This window comes from Dryobates pubescens, chromosome 34 (genome assembly GCF_014839835.1).
Source record: "Dryobates pubescens isolate bDryPub1 chromosome 34, bDryPub1.pri, whole genome shotgun sequence".
Classification (NCBI taxonomy): Eukaryota; Metazoa; Chordata; class Aves; order Piciformes; family Picidae; genus Dryobates; species Dryobates pubescens.
In genome coordinates, this window is record NC_071645.1 from 190,347 (window position 1) to 211,024 (window position 20,678).

General features: G+C 62.2%; 1 protein-coding gene across 13 annotated transcripts; it reads right to left on the reverse strand.

Moving 5' to 3' along the window:
* Positions 1-153: 153 nt before the first annotated feature.
* PHLDB1 (pleckstrin homology like domain family B member 1) lies at positions 154-20,634 on the reverse strand. 13 transcript variants are annotated; one of them, XM_054176195.1, is made up of 25 exons: positions 20,526-20,634; positions 16,148-16,249; positions 15,691-15,814; positions 15,443-15,613; positions 13,549-13,674; positions 11,054-12,153; positions 10,044-10,286; positions 9,820-9,957; positions 9,565-9,702; positions 7,648-7,776; positions 6,446-6,601; positions 6,252-6,362; positions 5,987-6,073; positions 5,308-5,433; positions 4,420-4,557; positions 3,742-3,897; positions 2,801-2,917; positions 2,587-2,680; positions 2,337-2,381; positions 1,645-1,936; positions 1,447-1,537; positions 1,218-1,364; positions 846-1,065; positions 657-742; positions 154-471 (listed from the first exon to the last, which is right to left on the reverse strand). In XM_054176195.1, exons 2-25 carry the CDS (start codon positions 16,205-16,207, stop codon positions 331-333), a joined length of 4,236 nt encoding a protein of 1,411 aa, XP_054032170.1. In that variant the 5' UTR covers positions 16,208-16,249; positions 20,526-20,634; the 3' UTR covers positions 154-330. The 13 variants fall into 13 exon arrangements, with proteins under 13 accessions (XP_054032170.1, XP_054032172.1, XP_054032171.1 ...); XM_054176197.1 differs by having other exon boundaries at positions 16,148-16,246; positions 20,526-20,607; XM_054176196.1 differs by lacking the exon at positions 20,526-20,634 and adding an exon at positions 17,808-17,896.
* Between the last annotated feature and the right edge of the window lie 44 nt (positions 20,635-20,678).

Sequence of the window (20,678 nt, forward strand, 5' to 3'; positions counted from 1 at the left end):
CGGGCACAGGGCCAGAGCCCGATCGCGCATCGCCCTGCAGCACAAGGCGCTGGCACTGGCAGCTCTTTGGCAGTTCTTTATGATTTAGCACTTTGATAGTTTTCCAGTAAATTGTTTTTTAAAAGTCAACATTAAAAAAAGAAAAGCCCGTGACTCTCTCGGCTGAGCAGTCTGCTGGGTGGCGCCTGGCGCATAGCAGGGCTCCACCACCAGGTCCAGCCCAGGGCATGTGGAGTGGCAGGGATCATGGATCCCAGAAGATCCTCACTGCTTGAGCTGCTCAAGGGTCCATCAAGCTGGCAGCTCTGGGTTGCACAGCACACACCCCCCTCAGTTCATGAACTGGGTGTACCCCTCTGCCCCAGTGACAATGACATCCATCCATATGCGCATGGCCTCAGCTGAGGGTGCAACCATGTAGTAGAGGCGGTCATGGGTCTTGACGCAGAAGGTGAGCGCAGGATTGGGACTCTGTTGAGGAAGAGGGCAGGGTCATCACTGTGATCTCCAAGCAATGGCATGTCCCCCTTTAGCCCATCAACAAAGCCCAGTATTGGGATCCTGCCATCAACAGCCTGAGGAGCTGGCACCATTTAGGGGCTGTGAACCACTCTTGGAGCATCCCAAACTAGGCTGCCCTAGTGGCTGCCTCTCACCTTTGCTGCACTGCGGAGGTGGTCATAGTAAACCTCTTCAATGGCTTGGAAATAGATGACGCCCTTCAACTTGGTCTCATGTTTATCTGCCCGAGAAAGAGACCCAGTATTGACCGCAGTGCTGCAGGCAATATCATGGGGAGGGGACAATGGCAAGGGGAGGGTGTGAGGGGCAGCACAGGGACTCACCAACGTAATAGGAGAGGGTGCGCTTCATGCGGTCGAAGACAAACCAGCGCTTCTTCCAAGACTTGATCTTGCCGCCCATCTTGACCAGGTAGCCCTTGCACATCTTCTCTGAGAGGATGATGTGATAGCAGGTGTCCACGCTGTGGCCTGAAGTCTCAATGTGCAGGCGCAGGTCAAAATCCTCCTTGCGGATAGGCAGGTACCGTGTCAGGGGACGAGCCTGTCAAAGCAACAGCCCTGCAAAGACTGCTGGCAGCAACAAGAGCCTCGTCTCCTCATGGGGACCTGGAACATTGGCAGCGAGCTGGGTCTGCCTTGCTGGCAAGGCTGAAAAGGGGACCCTACGCTGGAAGGTGGCATCTCGCCCCACACCTGTGAGAAATGCTTCTCACGGAGCTTGACCTCCTTCTCCACCAGCTTCTGCCGCCGCACAGTCTCATCCTGCAGCCGGCGTTCCAGCTTCTCCCGGCGCCGGCGCTCCTCCTCCAGCGCCTGTTGCCGTAGCTCCATCTCCCGCTCCTGCCAACACACACAGGTGCTGAGCCCTGGGGACTGGAGACCCACTCCCCAGCTGGCTGCTTGTGCTGGTGTCCCTGCTCACCCGGGATTCCATCAGCCGTGACTTCTCTGCATGTGCCTCCTTCAGCATCTTCTCCATCTCTTCGATCTTCCCTGCCTCCATCCCACTGGCACTGCAAGACAGCCACAGCTGCTGTCCCAGCAGGTAGGACCTCGAGCCAGGGGCACGGCCAGCAGAGTAGGCTGTCCCTCCATCCACAGGAACGGGCCCCAGCGTTACCTGGAGACGTTGTCAGGTGAGCAGGCAGAGTTGTTGCCAGTGGAGATGCTGGTCTCCATGCTGTCCGAACTCTCCAGGCTGAGGGTGTCGTATGCATGGTCCAGCTCCTCAACCCGGGACCCAGCACCATGGGGACGGTGGTGGTGGAGGATGGAGTGATGCACAAGTGGGGGGAAAGCAGTGGGGAAAGGGGGCTGCCCATGCAGGGCTTCCCACTGGGTCTGAGCCTCAGCAGCCGCTTTCTGCTTCAACTCTGCCAGCCGCCGCTTCTGCTCCTCAATCACCTGCTGACCTGCACCATGGGAGGAAGGTGATGACTGAGCAAGCTGCGCTCAGAGCTGTACTGCAGGGGTGAGGGCACAGAGTGAGCAGGGCAGGACACCATAGGCGCTGCTGGAGCCAGGGAGGGAATCCACTGGCACATCTGCCTGGTGAGCACAGCAGGCAGCACCTGCCCAGGCAGAAGGAAGGAGCCTGGGCAGCAAAGGGAAGCTCATGCACCAGGCTGGCAGTAGGCTGGGCAAAGCATCAGCAGGTTAGGGATGCACAGGGCTGTCCCTAAGCAGACACAAAGAGGCACCCAAGGTCCTGGGCTGGTCATGCCCCGCCTCTGCCTGGAGAAGGTGCCACCAAACAGCCATGCTGCTGCCTCCAGGCTTCTCTAGGCAGTCCAAGCCACCTCACTTCTCTACCTGGTAGATTGCTTGGCTGCAAGGGCTCTGCTGGGAGCGGCTCGGCTGGAGACACACCATCGGGTGGAGGGGTCAGGAAGGAGAGAGGAGGGGAAAAGCAAGAAACCATGAGAGAGGCAGCAGGTCCTGCTGGAGCACTGGTGCTGCTGCCCTCAGCTGGGTTGCCTTCTCCATCACCTGAGCGGCAGCAGGGGAAGCACCTCCCAAAGTCCTATCACCCTGCAGGGCCAGGGCACGGCGCAGGGCTTACCCTTCTGCTGCAGGGCCAGCTGGCGCTTGGTCTCGATGTCCTGCAGCGTGGCTGCCAAGTTGCGGGGCAGGCTGCCCACAGGGCTTGGAGGACACTAGGCAGGACAGCAGGTGGTCAGTTGTGAGGATGGGGATGGTGCTGGCATCAGGCATGCAGGAGCCGTGGCCAGGGTGCCCCTGACCACACAATGCCCAGTCTCCCCTGACAGCCATACCTTGGGCGAGGAGCTGCGCCCCAGCACAGAGAGGTTGAGCTGCGAGGATGAGGGGGTCCCACTCTTCATCCGGGGGGTGAGAGCACCAGTATTACCCTCTGTTTTGGCACGATAGACCTAGGCACAGAGACATGGAAGTGAGAGAGGCAGAGGGGCCTGCAAAACCCTTCTAGACAGACCCTACCTCTGTGTCAGCACCATCTTGGCAGGGATGCAGGCAAAAGGATGCTGTAACTTGCCTGCCCCAGGCACGCTGCCTGTTGTGGGTCTGCTCTACCTCTGCCCACTGTAGCACCCGGATGCCTGGCAGAGCCCAAGGTATGGAACTGCTGAGACCATCCCAAATCCCACTCCAGCCCCAGAGCCTGAACCCCAGCAGCACGAAGCTGGGATTACCTGGAAAGGCTTGTGAGAGGAGTGAGCTTTAGCTGGAAGTGGAGGAGGGGAAGAAGGAGAGACAAAGGAGGAAGAGGTCTCAAAGCCAGCCATGACCTCTTGGTACCACTTCTCTAAATCAAGAGCTGGGAGCCACCTGGCCCCCCCCAGCAGCTGCTGCTCCATCTGGAGGGAGACACCACATGTGAAAGGAGCGAGGGCAAGGCACAGTGAGAGGGACAGATGCACAAAGAGAGAGCTTTGCTGTCTGTGCCTGCACTGCCCTGCCCAGCCCAGCCCAGCCCAGGGACGCCAGGCACTCCCCAGACCCCCTTGCTGCTCATGGGGCCAGTGAGAGCTAACAGTAGTGCCAGGAAGGCACAAGACCTCCTGCCCTGCACCATGGGATGGGCAAGGCTGAGGCAGGCAGACAGTAGAGCAGTGAGGGGGTCTGTGGGCTGGCAAGAGCCCAAGCTCAGCCTCATCCACAGCTCATCCCTCTGCATGCATCCCAATCATCTCCTGGGAAGGGTATTGGGGTGGAGGGAGGGAAATGGAGCACAAACCTCTGCAGAGATGGAGGAAGAAGAGAGAGATGGAAGAGGAGAAGGAAGAGGAGGAGCAGCACAGCCTGAGGATGCAGGAGCCGGAGGAAGCAGTGGGGAAGTGTCAGGGGCACGGAAGCCACCCAGGATGCCTGAGAGCTGCTCAATGGTCACATACTGGGCAGAGAGAAGCAGATTAAACTGGGAGATGAGGCTCCAAGGAAGGGGAACCCAGCACAGGATAATGAGCAGGTGGCTCCAGCCCTCCAAAAGAGGATGCCACATCCCCAGGAAGAAGGGTGCCTGATGCTTCTCACTCTGCTGGTGCTGGGCACCGAGTCAGATTCCTGTTCCGCTCTGCATCTTCCTTGCCTGGGACTGGTGGCCAGGACTGGCCCAACAGGCAAAAGGCTGCTCTCCCACCCCACTGGATGCTCTGGGTTCCCCAGCCCCACTGCTGCCACCCCAAAGGGCAAAGTTCCTCCGGAGCAGGTGAGGAGCGCTGCCCAGCAAGAATACAGGGCAGCTCCAGCCTCTTCTCCCTGCTCCACTGCAGCCAGACAAGTCCCCCAGCTCAAGAGAGGAGCGCTCTGAGCACCAGGGCACACAGGGCAGCTGCAGAGACTGCAGCATCCTCACAGCCTGAGGTGTGGTGAACAACCTGAGGGAGCAAACCCAAGCATATTTTGGAGCAGGTACCTCGTCAGCTGCGGGAGGTACAGCAAGCAAGAAAGAGTGCTGAGCAGCAGCAGGGGCAGCAGCAGAAGCTTTAGTGTCCAGGCTGGGGCCAAGTGCGTGGTTACAGAACCTGAAAACGTCAGACAGCCTCATGTACTCCTAGAAATCCACCGTGGAGAAGGAGAAGAGTTAGAGCCATGTGCTGGCATCACGGCGCTAACTGCAAAGTGGGAGCTGCTGTCCCTCCATGTCCCATTACTGATCGCCCAGCCCTCCCCTGCCTCGCTGCCCTCCCTGCCTGCAGCTGCCTAGGTGCCCAGCTCACGAGAATTGGAGCTGGGCTGGGCTGCTGCAGCCTTGGGCACAGCTTTGCTGGGTGCAGACTAGAGATGGAGGACTGCAGCCAGCCCTGCTGAGGCACCTCCAGCCATTCCCATCACCCTGACCTCAGGGTGCCCCCGGGTCCCTGGCCACAGGCCCCCTCTGGTGTGACACCTCTGGATGAGACATCTCAACCCGCTCCCTTAAAATCTGCTTCCTCACCCTTTCTGAGCACAACATGCTCAGAAACGGGGATTTGCTCTTTCTAGGGGGAAGCCAGCCTAGCAGGATACTGCCAGGATTGGCCCAGCCAGCAGGAAAGTGGTAGGCAAGGAGAAGAGCAGGGTTTAAAACTGAGGGCAGGAGTCAGGATGTCCAGTGGGTTCAGGAGAGTGCCTGAAACTGGGGTCTGAGTGTTTATGAGCCCAGCCACCAAGATCTCAATGAGAAATGTCTCAGTGTGTCAGCCTGTGTGCTGCAGTGGGGGTGCCCTGCTAACTGGCAGAGATGTTAGTCCAGGTAAGGGGTCTGAGGTGGCTTGGCCATGGAGGGGGCAAGCAAGCAAGCACATGCAGTTAGTCCCATTACCTCTTGTGCCTTGGGGTAGGAGCGGGTGGCAGGAGAAGCTAAGGAGGCAGCTGCTGCTGCTAGCAGGGGGCTGAGGGGCTTAGTCCCCTCTAACAGCTCATAAGGCTCTGAGATATGAAGGGTCTCCTGTAGGAGGGTAAAGATCACATAGGCAAGGTGGGCACAGGCATCAAGAACAGCACCACAGTGCCTGAGGTCATTGTGGCTCTGGCTTCCCGTTCAGAGCCACAAGCAGAGCAATGGGGCAACCCACTCCCACTTAAACCCCTTTGGATACGAACTGGAAGGAGTGCCCTGCACCAGCACCAAGGCAGCCCCACACTTATTCTCCAGCAAGGACAGGACCCCAGGCAGCTGTGCTAAGCCCTTCCCTCATGGGCAACCACAGCCCTTGCTGAGCTGCATCCTAAAAGCCCAGACTGCTCCAGGGTTCCTGTGGCACTCGGGCAGCCTAGCAGGGAAGATGCTACTGTTCCTAAGCCAGCTCTCTGTTGATGGCGTCTGCAGCCCACAGAGAGGCTTCGAGTGGCTAGGAGCACCCAGATCCAGCCAGAAGGCGCTTGGGAGCACAGAAGCTGCTGCAGGGCCAAGCTTGCAGTGCACCAGGCTCATCCTGGGCAGCAGCGGCTTGGGGCAGCAAGACAGAAGCCCTAGGGACCACAACCCCGTCCCCACTCACCTCTCTGAGAGCTGACATCTTGGGAAAACTCCTGCCGCCTGTGACGCGCTGGTATCGCCTCTCCAGGGACACGAGCTTCTCCTTCTCCTGAGCATGGGGCGGCAGAGAGCAGAGCTGATGGGCACCGGCACCACACCTCGAGGCTGGGCCCCCACAACCTCACCCTGACTGCCAGCATGCTAACGAAATCAGGCGTGATCTTGTCCCGTACTCGAGCTCCCCCAGGGCTGGGGAGCGCATGCTGACCCCCTGCTTGCTGCATTACCTTCTGCAGGAGCTGCAGGACGCTGGTCCTCTCCCTGGCCAGGCGCTCAGCCTCCTGGGCGCTCTGCAGCCGTATCTGAGCAGCCTGGGCATCCAGTGCAGCCACCCGCTCCTGGGGAGCAGGCAGTGGGGCTGAGCTGGGGCCATGGGGCACAGCCTGACCATGCCAAACACTCTGCCCTCCTCCATCCCTACCTTCCTGCGGGTGATGCTGCGGTGGCACTCAGCTCGGCTCTGCAGGAGCTGCTGGCCCCGCGCCTCACGCTCCTCCTCAAGGCGGCTTTCCCGCTCCAGCTGCTGGAACTCCAGGTCCTCGAAAAGCTTGGCCTCTGTCTCCAGTACCTCTGCCTCCTTTGGACACACAAGGGCATCGCAGATCACTCCCTCCAAATGGGCACCTCAGCATCCCACTGGCAGCAGTCCCACAGGCAGGCACACAGTGGAACCTCCCACCATGCCCCCACACCTTACTGGCACTGGCCTGGAACAGGAACCTGTGGCAGAGCCTGTCCCTGGTGCCCTGTGTGGGGACATAGGCAGTGGTCCCTCAGGCCAGCACAGGCACTGTTAGCCTCAGTCTGGCTGGAGAAGGTGATGGAGGCACCAGGCAGATCAGAGCTGTTGACCCTGTGGGACATGGAGCTCACCACGGCTGGCAGCTTCACCCAATCCTTGGAGACCAGCAGCTCCCACCAAACCATGTCCAGGCTGGAGCTGGATGCCCAGACACCACACACTGGTGTAGGCACTGACACACAGCCCTGCACCATCGAGCCAAAGAGCAGGAGGTCGACAGACAAGCACTGATCAGACTGACTGCGCTTTCCCGGAGCAGGGCAGCTGCTTGCTCATGGTACGGCCAAGCATCACCCTCACAGCAGCTACCCAGGGTGCCCACACACTGGGGCCTGCCAGTCGCCATCCTAGCCCATCACGTGCCAAGATCTGTGTCCAACACAGGAGTGCCTGCCCTGAGCGGGCTGGGGCACGCTAGGTTTGTCTGTGCAGCGAGGGCTGAGCTGCTTCCGGCAAATACCAGACGGTAGGGAAAAAATGCTGTGGAGCGGCGGCAACACGAACTGAGGGCAGGGTGTAAACAAACACTTGCAGGAAACAGCAGATGGATGAGGACACAGCGGTCCCCGAGGGTCCCCAGCCTGCCCTCCTCTGCAGGGCAGGATCCGAGCGTGGGGGCGGCCCCATGCCCTGCCGAGCCAGCATCATGCCCTGGGCCCGGGCGACCAGCAAGCTTACCAGGGGGGTGGTGCCTGGTGCCAGCTGCCTCCAGCCCGGGTACGATGCTCCCAGTGTGGCCCTGGCTGGCCGGGAAGAGCTGGCCTAAGCTGGAGTGGAGGGAGTTGGGCCATGGTCCGGGAGGGGTGGGGGGAGACACTGACCCTTCGCATCTGCTCCCGCAACTGCTCCCGCATTGACTCGGGGCACTTATCAAGGTGACTCTTCGACTCAAGGTAAAGCGCCCGGAGTTGCTCTAGCTCCTTCCTTTCAGCATCAATCTTTGCCCTTTCCTGAATCAGGGGAGAATGAGACAAAAACACACACCAAAAAAAAAAAAAGAAAAAGAAAAAGCACTTCTCAAACTGGCGCCATGCAGAAGCCGCAGAGAGAGAGGGGGGCTCAGACGGACAAAGAGGGCTCCTGGGGAAGAGCTTTGCTGCATCTCCAGAGGGGTTGAGAGAGCAGCAGCCACAGTGACCCAGGCTGGTGGTGTTAGAGAGGTTACAGCCAGCCCCTGACCTCAGACCCACGTTTCTGTGCTCAAGGCCCACTTCTGGGCAATGAAAAGATCAGTGCTTACAGCATGGGTAAAGTCATCCTGCTCCTGCAACAAAGGCACCTTCTGAAGAGCTGCTAATCAGCTGCTACCTGATGCTCTCCATCCATGTTGTCAGCTAAGCACAGCAGGGCCCGCATGCAGGCTGAGGCACTGTGGAACACCTCCATCCACTGGACAGAGAGAGTTGCCCGTGGGACAGCAATGGAAATGGGAGACTGAGGTCCAGCCTTCCTGCTGGAGATGCTTGGGCTACGCAGATTTAGTGGCAGAGCAGAGACATGCTCCTGCCCAGGGGGAGGAGGAATTGTCCTTAGCCCTCCCTCCCACAGTCATGTGATGGGGGACAGACCAGGCTGACACAGACATGCACCCCAGGACCGGGGCTCCCAGGCACATAGAGATGCAAGAGGTGAGGGCAGACTTCAGAGCAGGCTCAGTTAGCTCAGTTGGTGCAGGCTGGTTAGGAAAGCAGTGGTTAGGTCAGCAAAGAGGTTGGGAGGGGGAGTCCCTATGCTCCTCCCTGGCTAGAGAAGATGCCTGCAATAGGCTGAGAGACCATAACAAGAGCAATACCCCCAAACACCACAGGGACACAGCTGGCAGGTGTTGATGTCAGCTCTGCCCAGCTATGGGCAACCAAACATCCTAGGCATGAGCAGTCATGGGGCCACCCAGACCCCACAGGTGCTGGCGCCATATCACAGCAGCACAGAGCTGCTAGCAGGACCTGGGCATAGGCTGTGTGGGGATGCTGCCCTCAGGCACCAGGATGCCAGGTCCTGGAGGGTCTGCTGCCATGGAGCAGCTCCTCTGGGGCCATGTCACGCTGCCTGCTCAGCTGTGGGACAGCCAGTAACCGGCAGCCAGGACACGCGTGCCACACATGCAGTGGCAGAGGTGCCCTCAGCCATGGTTGGCAGGCTATGGCAGCAACTGGTGACAAAGACACCTCCAGAAGCAGGCGGCCAGGACCCCCTCTTCAGCTACTGAGCCGAGTGAAACACCCACAGATATTTCCTGGACACTGCCAGCAAGCTGGACACTGCAGTGGTGGTCACCATCACACTTGAAGATGCCCCAACAGGCTGCAGAGCAGGGGGACTCACTGCAAGACAAAACCCCATGGCAAGGGCAGGGAATTGGCAGTGCCGAGGCCCTCCCTCTAGGTGGGTGGGCAGCTCCCTCTAGGTGGGTGCCTGCTGTGGGCAGCAGCTGTCCAGGAAAGGCCGGTGGCCACAGAACCTTCATGAGCCACCCTGCTGGCACAACAGAGAGAAGCCAAGATACACTTGAAGCAGCAGTCCCTGACATCCTCTGGCAGGGCTGTTGCACCAACAGCCCCAGGTGGATGGAGGGACAGACAGATGCCCCATAATGCAAACCCAGAGGGGATGCTCCTCCACGGAGCCCAGGGACAGAACGTGCCTGCAGGGGAATGTCGCAGCACAGGACACCAGCTGAGAGCAGTGGGGAGGGCACAGCATAGCTGGCACCATGAGGAGCCATGCCCAAGGCTCACCTTATCCCGCTCCTTCCGGATGCTGGCATCCAGGCTAGAGAGCTTCTCCTGCAGCTGCTGCACTGCCTCCTGCTCCTGCCGCAGCCGCGCTGCCTCCGAGTCCCGCTCGCCCTGCAGCAGTGCCCGCTCCATCTCTGCCTGCGTGGGTACCCTGTGTCAGGATAGCTGTCCCAGCCGGATCCAACTCATGGCACCAGCACTGGCAGCGAGGTCAGAAAGCAGCAGGGACCCTGGTGGGGCTCCCCACATCCTCACCTCTTGTGAGGTTTCCTGCAGCTGCTGCTCCAGCTCCTTGAGGCGGCCCTTCAACTGATCCAGGCGCCCAAGCACACTGGCACGCTCCTCCTCCAGCCTCTGTGCCTCCCTGGCCCGGGGGCCCACCAGCTCCTCGTGCTGTGGAGAGGGCAGGTTGGCTTGGCATGGCATGGCACAATGTAGCATGGCACACCGTGGAATGGCATGGCACAACCAACCCTCACCTCATGGTGGGTGCTCTCAGTGCTGCTGCACTCCTCCTTCAGGTTCTCCTCGTCTGACCTCTCCAGGCTCTCTCTCTGCTGCAGCTCATCAGCAACACTGCCCAGAGCCATGGCACCCCTGGGCATCCGGCGACCAGCATCTGCTTCACTAGCCAGGAGCCGGCGCACATCGCCCAGCTCAGTGCCATCTGTCTTGGTGTACTCTGCACAGAGATTCAGGATGGTCTCCAGGCGCTGCCGTTCCTGTGGGGAAGAATGGTCAGCACGGTGCCCATCCTGGCACACACCACCATCACCAGAGCTGGCAGGAACCCTGTGCTAATGGTAGGCACCAGGACGAAGGCTCGTTCCTTGTCTTGCCCATGCTGGGGACACTGCGATGCCGGATGCTGCCCACCTCGATCGCAGGCTGCACCAGGCACACGATGCGCTGAAGCTGGAGACAGACTAATTAGGGGCGGCAGCGCCGGCCGCCGAGCGCCGCCGCTATTTCCAGCCAGTGACTCAGGCCGCCGGCACCGGCTGTGAGTCAGGAGCGAGCAAACAGAGCTCCAGCGGCATGGCCACGGCCACCAGCAGGGGCGCGGGCAAACCCCACCCAGGCAGCTGCTGGCTCTATAAAAACTCCATCGACCCTAAATATAGACACTGTGCCCATAAAGCTACGGCACTGCTGTCAGCAGACACAGCCCTGGTGGGGGCTGGACAAGATGTAGATGGTTTTTCAACGCTGGGGGGGCATCAGAATTTCCGCCAGCAGCCCCATGGGGCCACATCGACCCCCCCAGGCTTCCCTGGGTTGCTGCCAGTCAGGGGCTTTTTGTTCCCCAAGAGCTGCCATGCATCGATGGCTGCTCCTGGCCATAATCCCCCCAGATAAGCCAGCAGCTGCAGCAAATCCCCACGAGATGAGAGCTGGGTTTTAAGGCAGCAAAAGCTGAAAGGTGTTTGCAAAGAGGGGGGTCCCATGCTTGACTACAACCCCACAGCCCCCTGGCCCTGGGGCTCACCAGGCGCTCCATCTCTTGCTCCCGCACCCGCTCCTGCCGCTGCCGCCGGTGGTACTCCAGCAGCTCATCCTCGTTGTCGCTGATCTCGGTGATGCTGTTCTTGCGCTCCCGCGACCCCACCAGTGGCCGTGGGTCCCCTAAGGGCTTTCTGGGGGTGCAAGGGCTCTGCCGGGGTGAGGGCATGGCCGGGGAGCCCAGCCCACACGCTGGGCTCAGGCAAGAGCTGAAGCTGGGGCGGCGTGGGGGAGTCTCTGCCAGCAGTGGGGGTGAGGGGCTCCCAGCAGCCCTCAGCTCCTCCAGACCCTTGCGCCTGGCACAGGGGCTGCCAGGCACCTCCCTGCCTGGTCGGGGCTGTGGGGAGGGGGCATCGGGGGCTGTCCGGGGGCTGGCTGCCCGGCGTGACAAGGAGGGGCTCAATGGGGGCAGCTCCCGCATGCTCTCCACGTTCCTCCGGCTCACCCGTGGGCTCTCAGGGGGCTGCAGCCGTGTCTCAGGGACCACCCTGCTGGTGGACTGCCGGCTGAGGGCCAGGGGGTCCCGTGGCTCCCGGAAAGGGCTGGGGGGCCGCTCCTGCAGGGCCACCCGTGCCCGTGGTGCTGCTCTGGCAGTCAGTCGTGGGCTGCCTGCCCGGTGGTCCCCCAGCTTCTCAGGTGGCCAAGGCTCTCTGGGAGCCCCACTGAGCTGGGAGTGATGGCACTGAGAGGGTGGCTGCATGGCATGGTTGTAGCTGGAGGAGCGGAGCGGGACAAGAGGGGGCACAGCCAGACCCTGTTCCTGGCTGCTGGGCGAGGGGCTGGTGTAGCTGCTGCTGCTGGCTGGGGAGGAGAGTGGGGAGAAGTTCTCATAGCTGGAGCCCCCAGAGACAGCCCCAGGGCTGGTGGGGGGGGACAGAAGGCAACGCCCACCCCCATTCACCACAGGGGAGAGGGGGGACTGGCCACGGGCTGCTGGCTTCTTGCCACTAGGAGATGCTGGCTCCTCCAGCACCAGCGAGTCCATGATGTCCTGCAGGTCCTTCTCAATGGAGCTGACCAGGGAGCTGTGGTTAGCACATCCATGCTCCGATGGCTGGTGGCCACCGTTCATTAGGGCATCAGGCTCTGTGAGGAGACATGGGAGCAGGCATCAGTGTGGTGGGAGCCCCCTCAGCTTGTGCCCAGGTTGGGGTCCTATAGAGCAGCCTGACGTCACTCTCCAAGCTGCCTTGCCAAGCTAGCACAAGGCTCCTCTTCCCTTGACCCTGAGATGCCTGTGCCTTGTTGCCACCGTTTCCTGTGCTGCTGGGGAGCCGGGCCAGAGAGGAGGCCACCATCCCCCTGGTCCCATCACCAGGGAGACACAGGCCAAATAGCAAGTCCACACACCCAGTCCCACATCCCTGTGGTGCCAACAGCTCCCGGCCCTGCTCCCTGGGGGCAGCTGCTCACACCAGCCACTAGAACCCACCACTTACCCCCGGCACACTCCAGCAGCCTGGTGAAGGGGCAGAGATGCAATGGCTAAAAGCCACTGAGCACAGACCCATGGCACGTACAGACCCACCATGACATCACCCGCAGCCTCCCCGTGCCCGGGGCCAGGGTGCCCTCGGCCCAGGCTGTCCCACCCACCCCACCCAGCACCGATGTGCCTGTCACTCAGAGCTAATAGTGGCAGGCACAGAGCCTGACTAGGACGGCGTGCCACCCAACCCACGTCACTCCCTGGCACCCAGAGGCTCCACTGCAGTAGCTGGCAGCACCTCTGTGCCCGAAGAGATGTGCCACAGCCCTGCTCACACACTCCCTCCTGGTCCTGTGGGACAGAGAGAGACCATCCCATGAGGAATGGTCACAGGACATTCTGCAGTCGTGGGATGCTTGGCAGCCACGGCCACTCCCTCTGCCCTCCATCCCCCAGCTGCAGGGTGTGCTGCCTTCCTGACACACATGTGGCACAGGGAGACTGCCAAGCTCCTCTCCCCGTGCCAGGGTGTGCCAGTTGGGGCAGGGAAAAGGGCTGCAAGCCCAGGGATGGCTGCTGGGGATCCGGACATCCCCATGAAGCGGGCTCAGCGCAGGCGCCTGTCACATCAGCCCCACAGACACAGCAAGATAAGCAGCGAGTGAGATGGAGGATTGCAGCCAGGGAAACGGCCTTCAGAGCCTTCACACGGCCGCCCTGGCATGCAAATGCCTGCTCCGAGGCGCCCCGCATCCCTGGTGTGGGCCGACAGATAACAGCTCTGCCACTGCCAGGCTGGGCACAGGCAAGAGCTGCATCTCACTGCCCTCTTCTGAGGCAATATTAATCATTAACAAACATCAGCACAGCTGCCATGCTGAGCCAATGGCTGGCACATCCATGGCTGGGCACCAGCCCTGCTCTCAAACACAGCAGCGCGGGCTGGACCAGGCTGAGAGCGCACCACACACAGGGATGGCTGGTGGTATAGATCTGGGAGCAGCCCGGTGTCCTCACCACCGGCCCACCCAGGATGACATGGAGTCACCTACTTGCTGGCAACCCGTAGAGAGCTGCTGGGCTCCTGCCACCCACTGGGACCATGCTCTTCATCCACTTGGCCTCGGCAGGGTGGTTGAAGCGGAGGAAGGTAGCCTGGCCCAGGCAGATGGTGCACCCTGGGGAGAGACAGGAGAGGGTTCAGCCACCAGCCAGTGAGCCGTGCTGGACCGAGGCGAGAGCTGGGGCAGCCCAGCCCTAAGACACGTCCCTGAGTGGGAAGCAGGCTCCTGCTGTCAGCAGAAGCTTAGGGGGAGGCTGAAATCCAGGTCACTCCCCGGCAGCTGCAGGCACAGCTGGGGTCCCCGGGGGGAGCTGTGCTGCCGGGGGGGTGCTGGCAGGACTCCAGGGCCTGTGTGGCTGCCAGCTGCAGACAAGACAGCTCCTGTCCCCGGCTGCAAAGCGCCTCTTCTTGGCCCAAAGCACAGCCCCTCAGGGGCAGGCTGCCCAGCGGCCATGGGGGCCAGCACCTCGGGACCGGGAGCGGGGCGCCTGCCGCTGCTCCCCACTGTCCGTGCCGGGGACCCGCGTGCCCCCCGTGGGGAGCAGCAGGAGGCTGGAAGGCTCCGTGCTGCAGACACACCCCGCTCTGAAGCGCCTGCCAGGGCCCCGGGGAGAGGCTTGTTCTGCTCCGACAACCGCAGCCGAAAATCTCTCGCCGGGGGCGACTGATTTTTGGAGCGCCCAGCAGTCCAGGCTCAGGATGAGGTGAGCGAGGCACCGAATGGATTCACCCGATTCACCGTTGTCACCACGACGGGGCCGACTGCTGGGGAGGACGGGGGTGCTACCCCCGATCAGCCCTGCTGTAGCACCCCGGCTTGGTCAGGGCATCCTGCCTGCCTGCCCAGAGCACCGCCAGTGCCCGGCCCAGCCACGGCTCTTCCAGATCGGGGCATCACTGCACGCTGACACCGACAGCACCGGGCATCGCCCTAGCAAAGCAGGGTGGTTACCTCCACCACACGGCTCGTCCTGACGCTGAGCCTGCCCGGGGGTATCCCCCCGCCTGCCCGCAGCCCGCAGACAGAGGCACCGGGGTCTCTCCCTGCACCCTCAGCACAGCAGGACGCGTCGGGAGCCGGCGGCCGGAGCCGTCGCGCCCTTCCCCGGCGGCCACGTGGCTGCCATTGTCCCCCGGGGGACCGCGCCCACGCGGGTGGGGCTCCCCTGCGCCACGGACAGACCGGGGGCGGACGCGGGGGCGGACGCGGGGACTGCCGCGGGGTGAGGGTCTGTGCAAGCCTCTGGAAGGGACGGAGACCGCTCCCCACCCCGGCGCGAACACGCGTGGCCACCCCGCCGCCACCCTGCACTCACCACCGCCGCTGCCGCCGCCACAGCCGCCTGGGCAGCGCCCGTCGTGCACCGCCCCCGGGGAGGGGCGGCGGGAAGGGCGGGTGGGGGCCGGGCCTCGCCCTGCCCGCGCCCAGGGTCCTCCCCGGGAGACGGGGCGGGGAGAAGAGAGGGAACGCCATGGGGAGCGACCCCTACCTCTACCCGCGCTGGCCGGGAGCGGCGGGTGGAGTGGGCCAGCGGGGTCCAAGCGCCGCCAGCGGGACCCGGCAGCGATGCGTGGGGACTCCCGCGTTGTTTTCTCCCTGCACCATCGCCTCCCAACCCCGGGGCTCAGCATCTCGCTCTTGTTTGGGAAACGGGTGCGATGGCGGGACCGCGCCCTGCCCGGCACCGGCCGAACCGAACTGCTTTCTGCCGCCCGGTCTCACGCGTGGCACACAGCAAAGCCGACTCCCAAATGGTGCCAGAATTCGGCAAAGAGGCAAGAGCACCCAGATGGGATGGATCTGCAAACACCTTGACTCCCCTCAGTACAAATCCACCCGCGAACGCCGAGTCTGGCTCTGGAGACGACCAGGCAGTGCCTACCTTGGGTGAGGCGTGTGGGCCGCTGCAGCGGCACACCGTCGATCGCACAGGCGTTACCGCAGGGGTGCAGCGTGAGTGTGCCCCGCACATTCTCAATGTAGCAGTGCTGGGGGGCCAGCCCAGGACCCTGCAGGACGATGTCCTTGGCGTCTGTGCCAATGGTGGTCCTCCCTGCCAGCAGAGAGGGTGGTTCAGTGTCCCTGCGACTGGCATGTCCACAGGTAATGCCCTGGGTAGCTGACACTCACCTTCCTCCAGGGGCAGGAGCGTGATGGCGGTGCTGAGGCGACCACTGCCCAAGCTTACCAAGTGTGGCTTCTCTGTCTGCACCTTCAGCCCCTTGCCCGTGTCAATCAGGTCCAGAGGACTATTCTGCAGGAGGAGAGGGAGGGATGCTCACAGTGCCTACTGCTGCTGGAAGCCCAGGCTGCTCCAAAACGTCTGCTCGTGCAGGCAGGGAGCATCACCCAGGCAGGAGCCCAGAGAACAGGAGTGAGTTGCTGCAGGAGCAGAAGATCGCCAGGGCTTGGGCTGCACCTAAGAGGATCCAAACTGCCAGGCTCTCAGCTCAATTGGCTTTGCCACCGATCCCATAAGAGGATTGGGATGAGGTGAGGCTGGAGGGCGGTGCCAGCCTCCCTATGGGCTCTTGGATGGATCCTCACGCTCCCGCTGGGCAGAGGTCCTGCGGCCACACATCCTTACCTGGATGACAGTCTGGACTCTGCAGGTTGAGCTGGTGGGGGTCCTGCTGGGTGCCTCCATGGTGTGTGCTCAGAGATGCCAGGTACTCTTGGGCACAGGCTGCTGCCAGAAGAAGCAGAGCACATCAGCACCACGTTGGACATTGCTCTGCTATATTCCTCCTGCACATCACAGCCTGAGCACACACCTCACAAGCTCTACCCTGCTCCAAGACAGCATTTGCCACCCAAAGGGTTCTCTTTTTGAGCTCTCATCTCCAGTCCTGCAGCAGTGGCGTGCAGCTGCTGAGCATCCCTCCCAGCAAGGCACCTGTACCCTCTTGCCCAGGGACACCTCTGTGTGTGCTAAGCACCAAGACATAGTGCCAAGAAGCAGCACAAAGCCTTGGATTTGGGGAGGTGGTGTAGGAAACATACCCTAAACGTCAAGAGTGACAATCAGATGGTTGCTGGTGGATGAGGACAGCGAGCACAGCATCCAGGTACCCTGGCACACCCACACATACCACAAGTGTCTGTCCTCAATGTCCAGGCACATACCTTTGCTCCTGCATGGCCCAGCAGCACCTTGGGGTGCACGAGCCCAGATGAGTGCTCTGTGTCTCTGCCTGTGCTCTGCCTGGCTGGCACACACTGCTGCCCACAGGCACAGCCACTTGCTGTGCTGGCGGGAGGCAGCTTGGCGAGGAACAACTTCCGTCAGCAGGCGCTCAGGCCACCGTCACAGCCTGGGATGCTCCGGGGTTACTAAATTTACCGAGTGCTGGTCCCCACGTCCCTCCCTTCCGCCCAGGCCTGGCCAAGTGCAGCTTAACCCCTCCCGGGCAAGCTGGGACAGCTGAACTGGGAGCGCTTTTGTCCCCTTTAGGGAACCCCGTCCAGGGGTAGCCAGGGGCAGCAGGAGTCGTCCCAGGTTTGGCACCCTACAGCACTGCCTGCTGTGCTTCCAGTCTTGGTGTCCCGCAGGGCAAGAGAGCCCCCGGCTGGGCTGCGGGGGTGAGCGGCTATTACACGCTCTGGAAAAAATGAAACGCTGGAAAACACCAAGCGTGAGATCCAAGGCTGGGATGGGAGGGCTCTGTGGGGACCGTGGAGTCAGTTCAGCTAGGGCAGGGGGAAGCAGAGATGCAATACCCCAGGAACAGCTTCCCAGTGCCCTCCAGCTCCGAAGGTGGGACGCCCAGTTTCCCTTACCTGCCGCTTGGTCCTGGTGCCAATTTGGACCCTCCGTGGCTGGGTGCCCATGACCCCTGGGTGCTGGAGGGCTGCACTTCCCAGCATCCCAATACCCGACAGCCTGGCTGATGCCAAGCCCCTGCCCCTTGCCTGCACCCAACCCTTGCAACAAGCAACAATGTCAGGGAAGGAGGAAAAGCCAGGAGGGGCCGGGCTGCTGCATAGGAAGGGAGCCGGGCCAGAGTGGGATCCTGTGCTGCGTTAACCCCTTCCAGCATAGCTGTGCTGGTGCGGCTGGGTTTGCATCATGGGAGGCCCCTGGCCCTGCTCTCCAGGGCATCACCCCTATTCCTACCCAAACTTACTCCACCCTGCAGCTCCTGCTCCACATGAGCTGGAGAGTGACCCTGGCATCCTGCTGCTCCCTGATGCCCACCCTGCCAGTCCTTGACCCCCCAACATCACTCTTCATCAGAGCTCCTCACCCAGCCCGTCACCGCGCAGAGGAACTCCGCCGTCCCCGCAGTCCGACCCTCTGCCGGCTCTGCCGGAGGAATGCGGGGCGGGGCGGGAGCGTGGCTGCCCCGGTCGGCGCCCCACCGCTGGGTCAGGACAAGGCAGCCTTTCTTCTCCCGCCGCCGCCTGCAGAACGCGCCGCTTGTTCCCGCCGTGGGAAGCGGTGAAGGCAGCAAATGCCAAGGGGTCGGGCTCAGTTACCGCCCAGCAGCCCACGGCCCCCATGTCTCCCGCTCAGGGCTGCTCGCTTGGCCCCGGCCTTCCCAAGAACAAAAGCCTTTTTCTTCTCCTGGCACAGGCAGAGGCCTCACCTGGGAGGACGCCCAACTCTGCTGATGCAGGGCTCCCACTGACGCCGGGCGGGCTGCACAGCGACACAGACCCCCTGGCATCATGCTCCTGGCGAGCTTCTGCACTACACTGCCTGCAGGTTGCAATATGCCTGCCTTCCCTGAGCCCACATGGGCAGAGAGGTTTGCTCATGCCCAAGCTGCTGCTGCCCACTGAGACCCAATGCAGGCATGGTCTGATCTGCCTTGCACTCCAGAGCCACACTGTATGCCTCTGACCAGGACACGACCAGGGCACAGCCAGGCATCCCTTGCTCACAAAAGACTGTGCCAATGCACTGGAGCACAGCCTGGCACAGCCTGACATAAGACACCAGCCATGCCCAGGATGCAGCGTTTAAGGGGCAGGTACATGGCATCATACATCTCAGCATCCCACCACATGGCTTCTCCTCCCTGCCCGCCGCTGGGCGAATCACCAAGGAGGCACCATTGGGGCTGAGGCCCCGCAGCGCACTGCAGCCTCCGTCCAATTTGGCTGCCTGCTCGCTCCCCATCTGCTAATGCAGTTAGGGTGCACTTACCTCTTCCCACACCCTCCACCCCAGTACACAACCTGTCCTTCCACCAATAGCTGGGAAAGGGGAGTAGATCTCTGACACAAAGCCAGAGGGGAGTGAGGACCTTGCTCCCACCACTGGCTTCTAAGCCTGCACCCCACACTGAGGAAGGGGAGCCAAGCAGAACCCATCCCACCCAGGCAGGGGCCGGTGGGAGCTGCACTACAGTTGCTGTGACAACGCAAGGCTCTTGGCAATAACATCACCGTAAATCAGCTGCCAGACAGCTCAGTCGGGAGCCGAGGAATCCCGGCCCCACCCGCTGATCTCAGCGCTCCCGCGGCACAGCTGCGCTCTGGAGGAGGCTGCAGCCCTGCCGGCATCGCACCTCAGGCCCTCTGTGAGCTGAAGGCTGCCCGACACGTGCTTGGGCTGGGCAGGGCACAGAGACCAACTGTCCCGAACCTGACCCTCTCTGAGAGGAGCCACCTCTGAGGGCTGGTGATGCCATACACGGCCCCAAGTGCTGCCAGAGCTCAAAGACCGAGCGTGGTGCCTCTAGCCACCACAGCACAGTCAGGGACATCACCACCACTGCCCTTTGTTGCAGGATGGAGACAAACCTCAAAGTCCTCACACAGCAAACTATGGCTTCACACCTGTAGGCCAGCCACTGCTCAGCCCAGCAGAGTGGGTTTAGTGGGTCTTGGATCCGGTCGCTGGCATAAACACATCACCCAGCCCTGTGTTTGCTGGGAGAGGGGCAGGGGCAAACCTCATCTCTCCAAAACAGGCACTGCTCTCTTCTTTCTATGGTCTGGCTGCTGGCAGGCACTGCCTCGTCACACAAACCCACAGCTCCATCACACCGTGTGGCACCTTGCCCGCCTCAGACCTGTGCACACCAAACCCAAATGCACCAGAAGTAACTCAAAAAGCACCTCATCACCCCTGTCCTGCTGCTGCCTGGTCTCTGTGCTGCGCGGTGCTTCGCTGGGGAATCTGCCCTGCTGCTGCAGCCCCTGCCTGGTGCCCAGGGAGGGCTGGGGGCTCACAGGGCAGCCAGAGGGCCCGGAGACTGGCCGGCCCTTCGACACAGCAGCTGGATACCTCCTGGGGCTGCCAAATTCCTTGGGTTTTCTGGCAGCGACTGAAGGGGACGCGGTGAAAACGTGTCAGGAAGCTGCAGTAAACAAGGTCCCGGCGCGGAGCGGGGGCCGGCCAGGCCAGCCCCGTTCCCAGGCTCCCCGAGGGCCGCCGAGGACGGAGCGGGCACCCTGGGGACAAGCGGCGGCTCCCCGCGCAGTCGCCCAGGAGCCGCAACCGGATTTAGAGTCGAGAGAGCTTCGTCCGGCCTCCCACGCACGGCCAGCTCCTCTGGGGTCTTCCACACCAACAACCCCACTGCCGACCTGGACGCCCGGCTCCAGCTTCTTCCCACCCACGCACGCCCGAAGCCTTGCGCAAAGAGAATTTTCACAGCTGAAGGGAGTTCGCCTACAGCGCCTTCGTGCACCCCTCCCCAGGAGCGAGGAAGGGAAAAGTAAATTTACGCTCTCTATCCGAGCTGTGAAATCTTTTCCGCACGTCACGAGTTCCCTGGGCCGGGACTCCCACCACAGGCCGGGGTAACGGAGCCCCTTCTCCATCCCAAATCTGCCCCCGAGGCGCTGCCCGCTTGGAGGTCCCGGCGAACAGGACACCCCTGGCCCCAGCGGCCTCCGAAAGGCAGCGGCTCCCGGGGAATGGCTTCCTCGCGTAGGCGTCCCACCAACCGAAGCTGCTCCCACTCCTGTCCAGCGCTCGGTGTGCCCTCCCGGACCCCGCCGCCGCTCACCTCCGCTCTGTCGCTCCAGCAGTCCCGTCCCGGCTTCGCCGCCGCTGCTCCGCGTCTGCCCGTGGCCGCGTCCCCGCCCCGGTGCCGGCCCCGTCACGCCCCGCTGTGCCAAGGGGCGGGGGACGGCGCTGACCCGCCCCGGCCTCGCTTCGG

Bases quoted from the DNA above. Each gene is read 5' to 3' on its own strand.
- PHLDB1 (XM_054176195.1), bottom strand. From the start codon at position 16,207: ATGGAGGCACCCAGCAGGACCCCCACCAGCTCAACCTGCAGAGTCCAG. The intron at 15,614-15,690 runs GTGAGTGTCAGC...CTCTGCTGGCAG, and splicing joins GCTCCTGCCCCTGGAGGAAG to GGAGGACCACCATTGGCACA. The intron at 5,434-5,986 runs GTGAGTGGGGAC...ACCCTCCTACAG, and splicing joins AGATGTCAGCTCTCAGAGAG to GAGACCCTTCATATCTCAGA.